The sequence below is a fragment of the Carassius carassius genome, chromosome 36, assembly GCF_963082965.1.
Source record: "Carassius carassius chromosome 36, fCarCar2.1, whole genome shotgun sequence".
Classification (NCBI taxonomy): domain Eukaryota; kingdom Metazoa; phylum Chordata; class Actinopteri; order Cypriniformes; family Cyprinidae; genus Carassius; species Carassius carassius.
This window is the reverse complement of record NC_081790.1, coordinates 3,450,536-3,465,894: the sequence shown is the minus strand read 5'-3', so window position 1 is coordinate 3,465,894 and position 15,359 is coordinate 3,450,536. Positions and strand designations below refer to the sequence as shown.

At 41.3% G+C, this 15,359-nt stretch overlaps 2 protein-coding genes across 3 annotated transcripts; both read left to right on the top strand.

Moving 5' to 3' along the window:
• Positions 1 to 2,174: 2,174 nt before the first annotated feature.
• On the top strand, positions 2,175 to 13,868 carry LOC132116633 (kelch-like protein diablo). Of its 2 annotated transcripts, none has more exons than XM_059525487.1 (3): positions 2,175 to 2,586; positions 13,305 to 13,444; positions 13,645 to 13,868. In XM_059525487.1, exons 1-3 carry the CDS (start codon positions 2,573 to 2,575, stop codon positions 13,830 to 13,832), a joined length of 342 nt encoding a protein of 113 aa, XP_059381470.1. In that variant the 5' UTR covers positions 2,175 to 2,572; the 3' UTR covers positions 13,833 to 13,868. The 2 variants fall into 2 exon arrangements, with proteins under 2 accessions (XP_059381470.1, XP_059381469.1); XM_059525486.1 differs by having other exon boundaries at positions 13,302 to 13,444.
• A 16-nt stretch (positions 13,869 to 13,884) lies between these two features.
• si:ch73-29c22.1 (kelch-like protein diablo) lies at positions 13,885 to 15,308 on the top strand. The gene is made up of 5 exons (XM_059525485.1): positions 13,885 to 13,948; positions 14,027 to 14,160; positions 14,236 to 14,447; positions 14,598 to 14,704; positions 15,163 to 15,308. Exons 1-5 carry the CDS (start codon positions 13,923 to 13,925, stop codon positions 15,224 to 15,226), a joined length of 543 nt encoding a protein of 180 aa, XP_059381468.1. The 5' UTR covers positions 13,885 to 13,922; the 3' UTR covers positions 15,227 to 15,308.
• The last annotated feature ends 51 nt before the right edge of the window (positions 15,309 to 15,359 follow it).

Sequence of the window (15,359 nt, the reverse complement as noted above, 5' to 3'; positions counted from 1 at the left end):
CCTCCGGAACAGCATCGGGCACCGCCTCGGCCTCCGGAACAGCATCGGGCACCGCCTCGGCCTCCGGAACAGGTGCGGAACAGCATCGGGCACCGCCTCGGCCTCCGGAACAGGTGCGGAACAGCATTGGGCACCGCCTCGGGAACGTCCTCTGGGCTTTGAGGAACGGTAGACGCCTGTCTCCTCCTCCTCCGCCCTCTATGATGGCGAGTCGGTGACACCTTGTCTGGAGACTCAGGCGTTGAGTCGGCCATCCAAGCTGGCGGCCATCTTGGTAAATAAAAAAATGGACTGCATTTATATAGCGCTTTCAACAGACCACATGGCCATCCAAAGCGCTTTACAATTTTGCCTCACATTCACCCATTCACACACACATTCACACACCGACTGCGGTGTCTGCCATTCAAGGCGCCATCCAGCTCATCGGGAGCAGCTGGGGTTAGGTGTCTTGCTCAAGGACACCTCGACACTTGGTCAGGTGGAGCCGGGGATTGAACCACCTACCTTCCGGTTTGTAGACAACCTACATGAACCACTGAGCCACTGCCGCCCCGTACTGCCATCTTTTGCTGTGGCGCCGGGCTGGCGGCCATCTTGTGCTGTGGCTCTGGGCTGGCGGCCATCTTGTGCTGTGGCTCTGGGCTGGCAGCCATCTTGTGCTGTGGCTCTGGGCTGGCGGCCATCTTGTGCTGAGGCGCTGGCTCAGCAGCCATGACGTTAACCGTCTTGGGAATCTCTAGGATCTTGAACAGCGTAGCGAAATAATCCAAGAATGAGTCAGCGGCCTTCTTGGGCGTTGGCGCTGAGCTGGCGGCCATTTTGCACCGTGGCGCTGGACTCGCGGCAATCATGGGCAGTGGCGCCACCGTGGCGGACGTGCGCTTCCTCTCCCCTCTCCGTCCGCCATGGTGAGACGGTGGCTCTGATCCATCCCACATGAGCTCCGGGTCGAAGGGAGGCCATGGTTGAGAGCGGTGCTGAATCTCCTCTCGACCACTCCCTCCTCGGCGACCTCCCCTGGTCCCCCGGAAAACCACCAGGCGAGTTCCCTCAAATCCGTTCCTCTCCCGCTCTGTGGCTGGGGAGGAGACATAAGCAGACATACCGCTGGATCTTCGCTTTGGCGGAGTCCTTCTGTCACATGTGGTGATACAAGAAACATGAGAGATCCAAGTGCGGGTATGATATTTATTAAGGGGTAATCCAAAGGGGTAAACAGTCCAGGCAGGGTCAAAACCAGAATATCCAATAGACAAGGAACAGACAAAACACAAGGCAAGATCAAGACTACGGAAAAACAATAGACATGAACTGTATCTCACATACAACAAGGACTCCGTGACTAAGACTCAGACAGACCAGGTATAAATACACAAAAGGATAATGAGGAAACAGGAGACAGGTGGGGAACAATCAATTAACTAAACAAGGAGGAAGGTGACCAAATAAGGAGACAGGAAGTGATAATATGATAAACACCGTGGGAACTGAGGACACCTAGTGGAAACCCAGGGAACACAACCCAGACACTGTGACAGATCTAACAGAGCATTTTAAGATAACAAGCCATAGAAGTTTCAGATGTACAAAATAAATGCCACCTTACATACTATTTGGAATTTATATTAGATTTGTTTGTATTTATTACCAGTGGATTTTCTGAAAAGTGTGCTTTCGTGCTTACACTTTACAATAAGGTTTCATTATAAACATTATTTACCTAAATCAGTTTACATACATGAACTTACAAAAACAATGCTTCAGCTGCATTTATTAATCTTTGTTAATGTTAATTTTTACATTCAGTAATACATTTCAAATAAATAGTTGAAAAACTGTAATATTAGCATTTACAAATACATTTTCAAATCAAAAGTCGTATCTGCAAACAAACGTAACATTAGTTAAAGCAACCGTATGCAGTTTTGTCTATTTTTGCTCGTGGTAAGTGAGTGGAAAAGCCTATCATTTACACTAAACAATACTTTTGGATATAACCATTTTTAGAGTTTACTACAGTACTTGAAGTACTAAAATGACTAAAACTAATAAACAAAAGATTAATAATAATAATAATAAAAAAACACAAAATACCTACAACTAAACTAAAATTAACATAAAACATTCATTCAAATATTACCAAAAACTATAGTAGTATATCATTGTTACCAAAATAAGACTGTTCCAGAGCACCATGTAAAAATAAAGACTAGGCCTGTCATTAAAAGTGTGTGATGTAATTTATGTGTTTTTGTGTGACAGTTTGTTCCTAGTGTGAACATTTGTCTTCTGTAAGAATGAAAGTCGTGTGATGATTCACATGCCAGAAGAAGAGTTATTTTCTCTCCTCTACGATAACATTGACATGTTGTGCATCATTCACTGTCAGCACTAACCTGCATACCTACATATCACACCAACAATCCCCCTCCACCTCTCGCTGTCAGTCACACACACAAATAAACCTCAAGATGAGTGAAGCTCTGTCTCGTACATAATGTACTGCAGAGAACAAGAGAATAAAGACAATCAGTGGAACACAGTTTGACAGCAGGAAAAGAGCAACATAATGACATCAGAGAAGTGAGTACATTCATAAACACGTTCATGACAGATATGAAAAAGATTCTAATGAACAACATAAATATAATGCATTGGAACCCGTCTCAGACAGTCATTTTATGTATTTATGGATTCAATTGAGAAAGTGTGACTCTGCAGGGCTCTCATTTTTTAATGTTTGTCTGGTTTGGATGTATCAGGAGGAGTGTAAACCGTAATTGTGGCTGATATTAATCATTTCATAAAGGCACATTGCCATTACCACAGGAAGCAGAACCATTTGCATGCCAAGTGTGTTCTTATGACTTGCCACTGATATAATTATATATTTTATTTACTGACCTTAGTCAAATTATACTATACTAGATTAACTCTCATTAGTGTGCAATGGAATTAAAATAATTAGATTTTAAAATCATTACATTTAATTAGGTTATATTGAATAAAAATATATATTATTTATAAATTTTGCTGTTATTTAAAAATAGTGCGCTTTCAAAATCCATGCAGTTTTTAAAAGTGTCTTTGTCCCTGCACTTTGTTACACTGTGACCTTTTCTCAGAGTACAAAAATATTGGTTTGCACTTTCTAACATCATATTTCTTGATCACATGGTAGTTTCTTTTGCAGTTTTAACTTTTTCTTACAATTTAGAATTTATATCTAATTCATAGTTTTTTGCGTAATTTTTATATTTTACAATTCAGAATTTGTTTTTCCTCAATTATGAGCTTATATCTCACAGTTGTGAGATATCTCAGTTTTTCAGTTTTGTCTTTAACTTTCAAGTTTGCCTCACAATTCTGTAACTTGTAGTTGTGAGACTACTCTGAGAGAAAAACTTAAATTATGAGATAAGAAGTCGCCTTTAGCTTTTTTGTTTGTTTGTTTGTTTACTGCAGTTTTACTCTGCTTTAAAATTTAATCTTTCAAGTGTATGTACTTAATCAGAGTATTTTTTTTTAAGTGTCCAAAGCATAATATTGTACTTTTTACTGCACAATGTTTCAAAATAAATATTATTTAATGCTTAATTACATTACAAATCTAATACTTTCTTATTTTTTCTCAAGTTTTACTAGAGTGCAAGAAAGTACTGCATTTTTAATGTTCTTAAGTATTAGGGGTAAAAAATCAACAACTTTTATTTATGAAATGTAGTGCAGTAAAATGTACGACATAATGCTTTGGAATGTGGTGAAGTAAAGGTTTTCCAATGAAAAACCTTTTTAGTTTACTTGAGTAAAGTAAAAATACTTCACTACTGTCCACCTCTGGGGAAACAAGCTTCTAAAGTCAGTAGTCTGTAGTTAAATAAATGATACTTAGTTGTACTGTTTTCTCTCATGAAGAGAGATTTAGTGATCAGGATATTCCAGAATAAGTGTCTCAACTCACTTCCAGGCAAAAGGTTTGTGGGATTTTATGACTAGTTACAGCAGCCTTTCAGTTCTGTCAGTCTTTGTCTCTGATAATTATGAGTTTTAAAAGTTAGGGCTGGACGATTAATCAAAAAGTAATCAAAACCGAAATTCATAACCTCTAACCGACGAAATTTTTCCATGTCGGTTATTTTGGTTTTTCCCCTTCGGTTTCCGCCCTTAAAAGCATATTAGCGCTTGTGTAACCACATGACTCTGCCCCGTTCAGTCAGTGGCATAAAAGCAAAACACGGAGGTGAACGCCGGTTCATCACATGGTGATGGTGCGCGAGCGGTGAGCCTTGCGTCTTCACCAGGGCCGGATTACCCAATGGGCATTATGGGCATGTGCCCAGGGGCCCATGCGCACTTGGGGCCCAAGAAAAGGAAAAAAAAAAAATTCTAAAGAAAATATTTTTTTTTTTCTTTTTACGGAGCGTATTGTATAGTTGCGCAACTTGCGCTAAGTGTCTGTCTTTCTAGCAAAAAGACTCACGTTAATGCATTATATCTACAGTCAGTGCAGTGGCGTAGACCGTAGGGCGTTGGTACTTGAGATTTTTGACGCGTTGGACCCGGGTTCGAATCTGCCTTTGGCCGAACTTGATCATCTTCTTTCTCACTTTTGATATGATATGGTTATTATTTATATGCAGCACACAACTATGCAGTTTTTTCAACCTCATAATGTTTATTTTAGGTTTCAGACATTTCAATACATATAAGCAAGCACCGAGTAAAACAATACATTTGGATTAAGCGTGAAAGGTTTAATATAGGCTATGCATAATAAATGACGCTGGCTTATCTTTTTATTAAGCAAGTTAATATCAGTGTGTATTGATCACTGATGGTATAAAGTTAAGCCTCCTTAAGAATTTCACATGCTGAAAGGCAGGCTGATATATTTGTATTCATAATATAATTCAAGCGCAGCTGTGGGAACGCACTGACTTAACAACCCCGCCCCCACGCGAACTTCAAATAAATCCGCACTGAATTGAGCGCGGACTGTGGGATGAGTCGTTGACGTTGTAGGTCAAGAAAATGAGTGAAAGAAGCGGTTGTTTTAAACGCAAACGAAAAAGAGAAAAAGAGGAGAGGGAGGCGTCTTTATTAAGACAGCTTCCATCTATCAAATCATTCTTTAAAAGTAGCCAGGCTGAGGCCCAGGAGGCGGAGAATCAGGGTGAAGAATGTGTGGTAGATCGAGATTATTATGATGATGACGAGCATGCTGCTAACCAGGGACCCGAGGACGTCGTGGAGACTGAGGCTAACGTTAGCAAGGCAGCACAACCTGCTAGCGCTAACGTTATCGGTAGCAGCAGCAGAAGCGACCATGATGAGCAGTGGTTTAATCAGGTGTCTGACCCGGCATTGTGGGGGGCAATCGACGAGGATGCTCGTGCTGTTCTTATCGATCGTGGACCTGCTGCTTTTCATAACAGAAAGACCACATATCTAGCCTCAACCCGTGATGGGGGTCTGGGTGGTAACGTTAAGCGCTCCCTTACTAATGATCTGCTGTGCTGTCAACTCCCAAATAGGGAAAAAGTTTCCAGAGACTGGATCACCTATTCACCATCTACAGGTAATATTTTTTGTTTTGCCTGTATGCTTTTTTCTACCAAGAAAAATCAATTTGTTAGTGGTTTTTCTGACTGGAAACACCCTGAACGTGTGCGTGAGCATGAAAAAAGCACAGAGCATTGTAATTGCATGTTAGCATTGCTTCGGCGCTCATCTGTCACCGGGAGCGGGACTGTGGATGCTAAACTAGTGCAACAGCTAGATGGAGAGAAGCGGTATTGGCGGGAGGTGCTCAAGAGGGTTGTGGCTGTCATAAAGTTTTTAAGCGAAAGAGGACTGCCTTTCCGTGGCGATGACGAAATACTTGGCTCACCACATAATGGTAACTTTCTCGGCATTCTGGAAGTCATCTCTCAGTTTGATCCTTTCCTCGCCGAGCACATTAATAAGTATGGACAGAAGGGTAGAGGCAGCACATCCTATCTTTCATCCACTATATGCGAGGAATTGATTCAGCAAATGGGCAACAAAGTAAAAGATATCATAGCTGCAGAGATAAGGCAGGCAAAGTATTTTTCTTTAATAGTGGACTCTACACCTGACCTGTCACATACTGACCAGCTGACATTTATTTTTAGATTTGTGAATAACGAAGGAAAAATAATTGAACGATTTGTTGGCTTTGTACCAATTGAGAGTCACACAGGGGAGAGTCTGGCTGATACTGTAATGGCTATGCTTGACAATTTAGGCTTAGATATTGCAAACTGCAGAGGCCAGGCATATGACAATGCAAGCAATATGTCAGGGCGTTACAATGGGCTGCAGGCTCACTTGAAGAAAAAAAATCCATTAATCCATTACATACCCTGTGCAGCACATTCTCTCAATTTGGTGGGTGTCAACAGTATTGATGGCAGTTGTCAAAATGCAAGTCAGTTCTTCGGCCTCATGCAGTCCCTATATGCATTTTGTGCGGGTTCCACTCGTAGATGGAACAGATTCTTCAATAATGCAGACATCAAGGTAGATATGACGTTGAAATCACTGTCATCAACACGTTGGAGTTGCCGTGCAGATGCAGCTAAAGCCCTTTGTGGCAATTATGCACAAATCAGGGCTATACTTCAGAGCATTTCTTCTGATACAGAAGAAAACCGTGACACACGCAACGAGGCAGCAGCACTGTTCTCAAAACTGGGCACTCTTGACATGTCATTTATGGCACAGTTTTGGCACTGTCTCTTAAGCAGATTTAAAGTGACAAGCGAGGCATTACAAAAGGCCGACATTGATCTGATGACTGCAATTAATCTGTTCAGGTCTTTGATATCATGGGTTGAATCCCTTAGAGAACAATTTGACCATTTTGAAACCTCTGCAAAGAACATTCCCAGTGTGTGTCAGTCATATAAAGATGAACTGCAGAGGGTCAAAAAGCGCAAAGCATTTTCAGATGAATGCACAGAGCATCAAGTAACTCTGAAAGGCCAGGAGCGATACCAGGTAGAAACATTCAATGTCATTATTGATAAGCTAATCAGCTGTTTAGACCATAGACTGGATGCATACCGGAACGTTAATGACATCTTTGGGATTCTACTGAACATGGTATCAGAAGATTTGCCCACTGTTCGTAAACAAGCGGATGCACTCAGCGCTTCATATCCTTCGGATTTAGATCAGAACCTTGCAGATGAAATTATCCAGTTCAGATTCTTTATAGAGAGCGAGCAGGATAAGTCTCCTCAAAAACTGCTGCAGGTGCTCTTGAAACATGGTCTGCAATCAACTTTCCCCAATTTGTTTGTAGCCCTACATATTTTTTTGACACTGCCGGTTACAAACTCTGAAGGAGAAAGATCTTTTTCACAAATGGCAAGAATTAAAAATGAACTCAGAACAACACAAACACAAAATCGCCTCAGTGCACTTTCACTGATGGCCATTGAATCTCAGCTGGTCATGGACTTGGATTTTGATGATATTGTAACTGAGTTTGCTAATAGGAAAGCCAGGAAGAAGTATTTTTAAGGGCAGATGGAGAGAGGAGAGAAGGAGAAAGACAGACACACAGACAGCCCCTGAGGAGAAAGACAGACACACCGACAGCACCTGAGGAGAAAGACAGATAGACAGACAGCACCTGAGGAGAAAGACAGATAGACAGACAGCACCTGAGGAGAAAGACAGATAGACAGACAGCCCCTGAGGAGAGGAGGAGAAAGACAGACAGCACCTGAGGAGAGGATGAGAAAGACAGATAGACAGACAGCCCCTGAGGAGAGGAGGACAAAGACAGACAGCCCCTGAGGAGAGGAGGACAAAGACAGACAGCACCTGAGGAGAGGAGGAGAAAGACAGACACACAGACAGCACCTGAGGAGAAAGACAGACACACCGACAGCACCTGAGGAGAAAGACAGACACACCGACAGCACCTGAGGAGAAAGACAGATAGACAGAGAGCCCCTGAGGAGAAAGACAGATAGACAGACAGCCCCTGAGGAGAGGAGGAGAAAGACAGACAGCACCTGAGGAGAGGAGGAGAAAGACAGACACACAGACAGCACCTGAGGAGAAAGACAGACACACCGACAGCACCTGAGGAGAAAGACAGACACACCGACAGCACCTGAGGAGAAAGACAGATAGACAGAGAGCCCCTGAGGAGAAAGACAGATAGACAGACAGCCCCTGAGGAGAGGAGGAGAAAGACAGACAGCACCTGAGGAGAGGATGAGAAAGACAGATAGACAGACAGCACCTGAGGAGAGGAGGACAAAGACAGACAGCACCTGAGGAGAGGAGGAGAAAGACAGACACACAGACAGCACCTGAGGAGAAAGACAGATAGACAGACAGCCCCTGAGGAGAAAGACAGACAGACACACAGACAGCACCTGAGGAGAAAGACAGACACACACACAGCACCTGAGGAGAAAGACAGACAGACACACAGACAGCACCTGAGGAGAAAGACAGACACACACACAGCACCTGAGGAGAAAGACAGATAGACAGAGAGCCCCTGAGGAGAGGAGGAGAAAGACAGACACACACACAGACAGCACCTGAGGAGAAAGACAGATAGACAGACAGCCCCTGAGGAGAGGAGGAGAAAGACAGACACACACACAGACAGCACCTGAGGAGAAAGACAGACACACACACAGCACCTGAGGAGAAAGACAGATAGACAGAGAGCCCCTGAGGAGAGGAGGAGAAAGACAGACACACACACAGACAGCACCTGAGGAGAAAGACAGATAGACAGACAGCCCCTGAGGAGAGGAGGAGGAGGTATACTGTGTGTTTGGGTGTTTGAGTGTGTGTTTGAGTGTTTGTGTGTGTGTGGTGTGTGTTTGAGTGTTTGTGTGTGTGTGTGTTTATGCAACAGCTTATAACAGCTTATGTGAAACAGTTTTGTCAATTTTTGGACAGGTCATGACTCCAGAAATTGTAATTCAAAAGCAACCAATATTATACCAGAATACAGTTTAAATCATCTTGTAATGTGTCTTCTACCATTTCACTTTTTCATCACAGGAAAAGGGGGAGAGAGACAAAGAGTGGCAGCCCCTGGTCTGGAGAACCGAGGAAAAGAGGACAGGAGAGGAGAAAAGAGACCGACAGGAAGGAGACATTAATAGGTGTGTTATGTGTTTGTTTGTGAATTATGAAAGTTATTTTGATTCATAGAACTGGATTGGTAAAGGTGAGGCTCTATGTGATTGCAAATGCCAGCTAGTTGCTCAGTAGAGATTTTACCAGCAAATAGTAACCAAAAATGTAAAAGCTTGATTGGGGTGTGGGGGGGGGGGGGGGGGGGGGAATGGCGGTTGGTGGGGGGGGGCCCTACAAGACATTGTGCCCAGGGGCCTTGGAATTCTTAATCCGGCCCTGGTCTTCACTAAACTTTGTCAGTTGTATTTGTTTTATGGTTTGGACATTCAAGCGATTAGATGAACGGATGTGTATTTTTATATCGAGCTACCATGTTCGCGCAGCTGCATTGTGGCACGAACATTCATATAAACAGTAGATGTGAAGATCGCGCGCACAGAGGAACACAGAAACTAGTTGTCAGCACTGTCCTGTGATTTATCACTAAAGCAGCTTAGAATCTCAAAACTTATTATAACATGTTTGTGTGCAGGGCACATGAAGCACAAGCGCGTGCATAGTAGCGGTCGCGCTGCCGGTTCCCGGTTTGTGTCCGTTCTCGGACTGTTCTGTGTATTTTAACTGTAGAAAAGGTTGTTCCGAGTCGAAACTACGATAAAGAAAACTACATCAGTATATCATCATAAACGCAGCCGTTTTTGTTTTACGTGAACATAAACAGATGAGAAAGAAAACACACATGTACAGTATTTTTGCTTAAAGAGACAACAGCCTAATAAACGCGCTTCCTGTCATTAATGTTAATCAAAGAACAAAAGAAAATCATTCTCTGATCTTGACTGAATATATTTAATAACTTTACTTGATTAATCTTTATTTTATTTATAAAAAGAAAACTATGCAGTGTTTTTTAACTTTTAATTACAGTTTCTGTACCTGAAATTTTTGTTTAGTTGTATTTATCTATGATATTGCTAATTGATTTGTTTGTTCCTATCTTATTACTGACTGTTTACTTGTCTTTAACACTTTAATATTTGAAATTTATATTAATCTAGTTGTTTTTGCTATGGTATTTTTTTTAATCACAGGCAAAATTCCTCTTGCAGAGTTTTGTAGGCTGCTGACTTTTGCTCATGTTATTCAGCTGCAACAGAATGATTTGTAAAAATCTTTGACATCTAAATATTTGACTTAATTTTTTTATATTGGATTTTTTATCGGAACTAGGAATCGATAAGAATCGGAATCGATAAGCAGAATCGGAATCGATAAAATGAAAATGATACCCAACCCTAGTAAGAAATGTTCCGAACATAGATCAAATAACTGCTGATAGTCAATCATATTTACAGTACAAACCTTGTCAGTGAACTATGAGGGCAAAAAAACAAAACAGAAACAAAATAATCATTCATTAATCGTAATCGAAGTAAAATGCTCCATTAATCGAGGTTTTGATTTTAGGCCATAATCGTCCAGCCCTATTAAAAGTCATCGGTTGAGTGTGATATCTGCCAGAAACCTGTGATGACTGGTTGTGAAACTGCTTTGGCTCGGGGTTGTCATGGTAACAGCACTGGTTGCCAGGGCGATGATTTCATTATCGGCATAGGGAAACAGTATGGTGAACTGGTGACCAGTTTTGCACTCAGGGTTTCATGGTATTAAGTTATATGACAGTGCAGTCTCTTCTCAGGGTGACAGGAGTGTCTTAGTTGACGCAGCTTGATTGTGCTTTGATTGTCAGAGAAATTATTTCCTCCGTCAGTTTGTGTGTGCATGAAGACTGCATTCTGTGCACACATCAGACGTGTGGGATGTGGTGAAATGTTTGTTGACAACATGTGATGTATTTCATTGAGGCGACCCCTGACCTCTGACACACACAACCCTCATCCTCTCAGCTGTTGTCAAGCTGAAACACTGCACTTACCTAACATAGCACTGTAAGCAGCACAGAAACGTTTCTAAAGAATGAGCGAGAGCAGAACACAAGAAAAGAATGAGCAGTGAATGCAATCAGAGTCTTACACCCACATGTGTGACTCACAACTGTGCCGGTGTATATCAGAAAAGATTGATCGGTAAAGGTCTGCTCTCATTGAGAAATATAGTTCGGACCAGACATGGTTGTGTAAGACTGAATAAAAAATTGTATTTAAAAAGATACTGGCCAAAACGTGTAAATGCAAAAAAAATTAAGCCCAGAAGTTCATGAACATCTTTTACAAACCAATTGCAAATGCTTTATTGAAAGTGTTATTATGTAATCTACAAATCATCAAATAATGTGAATACAATGAATAATGAAGTGACTATGTATTCTTTTATTAATTTAGCACTATTTTGTGTGTTGTATGGAGGTCTTTCAGAGAGGCTACCAATAGCAATCCGGCTTTAAATAGCATAAGATCTCACCCTCGCTGCAAATCATTCTCCGAAGCCATGCCTTCTCCAAAACACATGAATGTGTGCATGCAGAGTCAGACCAGAGGATAACCAGCACACTGGCAGATGGCAGAAGGTTGAATACAATGCTGTAAGAATACGCTTGCGCTGCAATAACGTAATGTAACGGACTGATGACATATCATGTCTGCATGAACAGGGCGCACAGAGATATGCAACTCGTAGCCTATGGTTCTACAGCTTCCACAATGTAAATAAATATAAATACATTTAGAACACTTTACTTAGTGATTAGTATTTTGGATGTTAAGGATGTTTAACTAGATGGATGTTTAACTAGCATAACAAAAAATGTTACTGAACCAAATCACTTTCCCTGCCTTTAAAGGTGCCATCTGTCATATTTGGCAAAAAAATCAAGTCATACTCCACATTCCATACCAGATGGGGGCAGTATGCCTCAATAAAGTGAATTGGTCTACTCTAGAGTAACAAACGAGAAACAGCATAGTCTCTATGCTCCGCCCCTACCTTCACAACAACCCTAGAGCATAGCCGAAGCCTATAAGACAGCGGTTCTCAATTGCAGTCCTCGCGCCCCACTGCTCTGCACATTTTGAACGTTTCTCTTAGCGCTTCAGACATTTGTTCTATTCGAACATAAGTGCCCTGCGAAGTGGACATCACAGGATATTCAGCCATGATTCCAGTTCGAAGCGAACGTAGCTATATGTTCCAATCAAAGTGCATTAAAGTGTGCAAGATGTGAATTTAAATTGTATTGACAGAGGTATATGATGTCACAGTTGTCCATGTTTAAAGACGCTGCACAGCACAAATCAGTGAATGAATGTTTCGATGTGAGGTAAACTTCAACAGATTTCCCCTGCTCAGAGAGTAGGGAGCAATGAACATTTGAAAAACAGTTCATGCACGGAGTTCATTTCTAACGAGCTGATTATCTGAATCAGGTGCGTTAACAAAGAGAAACGTGCAAAGTATGCAGAGCAGTGGGGCGCGAGGACTGGAATTGAGAACCGCTGCTATAAGAGGACGTTTTGCCTCCAGAGGAACGTTGGGTGATGTCAAGTGATTTTGAAACATGACATCTTCAAGCTACTCCCCTTCACCTTTACCAGTGAATATGTTCATATTCGTTTTGTTCATATTACATTGAGTTGTATATACACATTATTTGAATTAAATTAATTTGACAGACAGCATTCTGTCAACATCATTGGTCAACATCAGACAGCTGAAACGTACAGACAGCTAAACGTAAAAAGTAAGCATATTTAGCACTCAAATGCAGGATTGACAATGGTACTGTGTTAATGTAGCCTTACTGGCCAAATTCAAGAGTCCGCAAGTCTCTCTGATACTCTGGTTCCTAGATTTGGTTCAGTCCCTGGATCCAAGTCTGTGGAATTGTCTGCTTTTTCATATAAAACCAACTTCTGTCAACATACAACTTCTCAACAAACTGCACAATTTGATTCAGTTATGTGCTGAAGTTTACTCAGAGATTTGATTAGGGGTTTGTTCAAGTCCCTGTGAAAGCAATAGTAGACGCTTCAATCTTCTGCTACATCATCAGTGTTGTTATCTACTGTACAGCTTGTTCACAGAACAGATGGGTGTTTTGTTGTTTGCCCACTGTGTTTTATGTGTGATGAGTTTGCATATGTCCTGTCTGCACATGATTTTTCTGAATTTTCTTTTTTATGTGTGTGTATGTTCAGCAGACCCTTTAAAGATGAGGACCTCATGGTCATCAAAAATAGTACCAAACTGCACAGCACCAAGGGTCACTGCCATATCAAAAGCCGCTCCACGAGGAATAAAGTCTCGTCCAAAGGGAAACCGTTTGACATGATATATGTAGGTCAGTATTTATATCAATCACTTTGTCAATGACTTTCAGACTTTTCTACACCTGCTTGAACATTTTACAAAGTTGGTTAGCTGCCTCTAGCAACTATAAATCTAAATGGAATATATAGTATAGTACGAAGTCACAATAGAGATCTCAGTAGTATTTCTTTGCATACAGTATGCTGTATGTTTTTAATAAATTGTGAGTAGTTGGAGGCTGGAGTAAAGATGACCCATCCTGTCCAGTTGAGCAGTTCTGCCCCCAGTATAATGAGTGGAAAATGACTGCTCCCATGCTCCATCCCCGCAATGACCCAGGGGTGTGTGCTCTGGGCGGAGCCATCTATGCTGTGGGTGGGTCTGATGATGTCACCTGTCTAAGCAGCGTGGAGAGGTGACTGTTTACGTCAACTTCTGTCATCATTCAAATAGTGTTATAGTGCATAGAAATGGACGGATGTCTAATTACACTGGGAGGTTTTGACGGCATGACCTGCATTAATGCAGTAGAAAGGTCTAAACACATTACAGAGAATCAGATGTCTGGAAATGTGAAGCTCAAACACATACAAACTTGTTTTCTGTGGAGTAGGTATGACCCATTGAAGAACTCCTGGTCTAAGTTGACACCAATGCTGAGGAACAGGGCATCTGCATCAGCCGCTGTCCTGAACGATCAGATTTACGTTATGGGAGGAACAGATGGAGACATGACACTGGATTCAGGTACACAAACACAAATTCATGTGTAGATCTAAAATAAAAAATAAAAAACACTCAATACTTATTCTTCTGCACTAGTGGAGCGTTTTGACCCATTTGAGGGATGCTGGTCTCTCTGCCCAACCATGTCCACCGCTAGGGAAGCTTCAGGATGCACCGTGTTTCTTGGCTGTCTGTATGTGGCTGGAGGACGAGATGAACTTGGTCTGTCATTGAGGACTGTGGAGAAATACGACCCAGACATGGTCCGTTGGAGCCCGGTTAGGGCTATGAACAACAAGAGATTTCAGGTTTGAGGGAATAAGCAATAGTAGTCTTTCTGACATCGATAACTCACCCTCGCCATTTCAAACCTGTATAAAGAATATGATTCTGAAATGATTCTGAAGTAGTGTAATCATGGTCTTTGTTGTAAGAATTTCTGTGTGTAATATGCACAGGTCTCTTTAGTGCTGTTAAATGGCCTTCTATTGGCTATTGGAGGATTTGATGGTGTAAGTGACCTTAAAACCACGGAGGCGTATGACCATGAGACAAACTCTTGGAGGTGTGTATTTTTTTTAAGTGACTCATTCATGCAGAGCCTACAAAGTCAACCAACGTGCAATCTTCCAGTACTGACTGTGGGGGAAATCCACAGAATGGATTTAAATGTTTATTTCACCCCCAAAATCTTGTCATCATTTACTCAACCTCAAGTTGTTCCAAACCTGTATAAATGTATTTCTTCTGCTGAATAAAAAATATATTTTGAAGAATATTTCTTCAAAATACTTAATTTTATGTTCCTCAGAAGAAAGAAACTCATAACGTTTTGGAACAACTTGAGAGTGAGTACCGATGACAGAATTAACAATTTTAGGTTAACTGTCATTTAAATATGGTATTAACACATTAAATGGAGGCATGCTTTTATTAGCAGTTGAAAAGAATGGTTCTACCAAAAAACTCAATTTCTCTTAATGTCTGACATTTTCTTTTTCATTATATTTTCTCATTTTGTAGACATTTTGGCAGTATGAAGTCCAAGCATCCTGGTGGACACGTGGCTTTGATTAAGGCTGTGTGAAATTAGGTATATTGATTGAAGTATATTGATGATATATATGATAATAAATGAAGTGAAATGAAATTCTGTATTGTAAATTTCTTGACCTTCAAAAAAATGTACTGCTGTTGTACTGTGCTATTTAGTTTTAGAT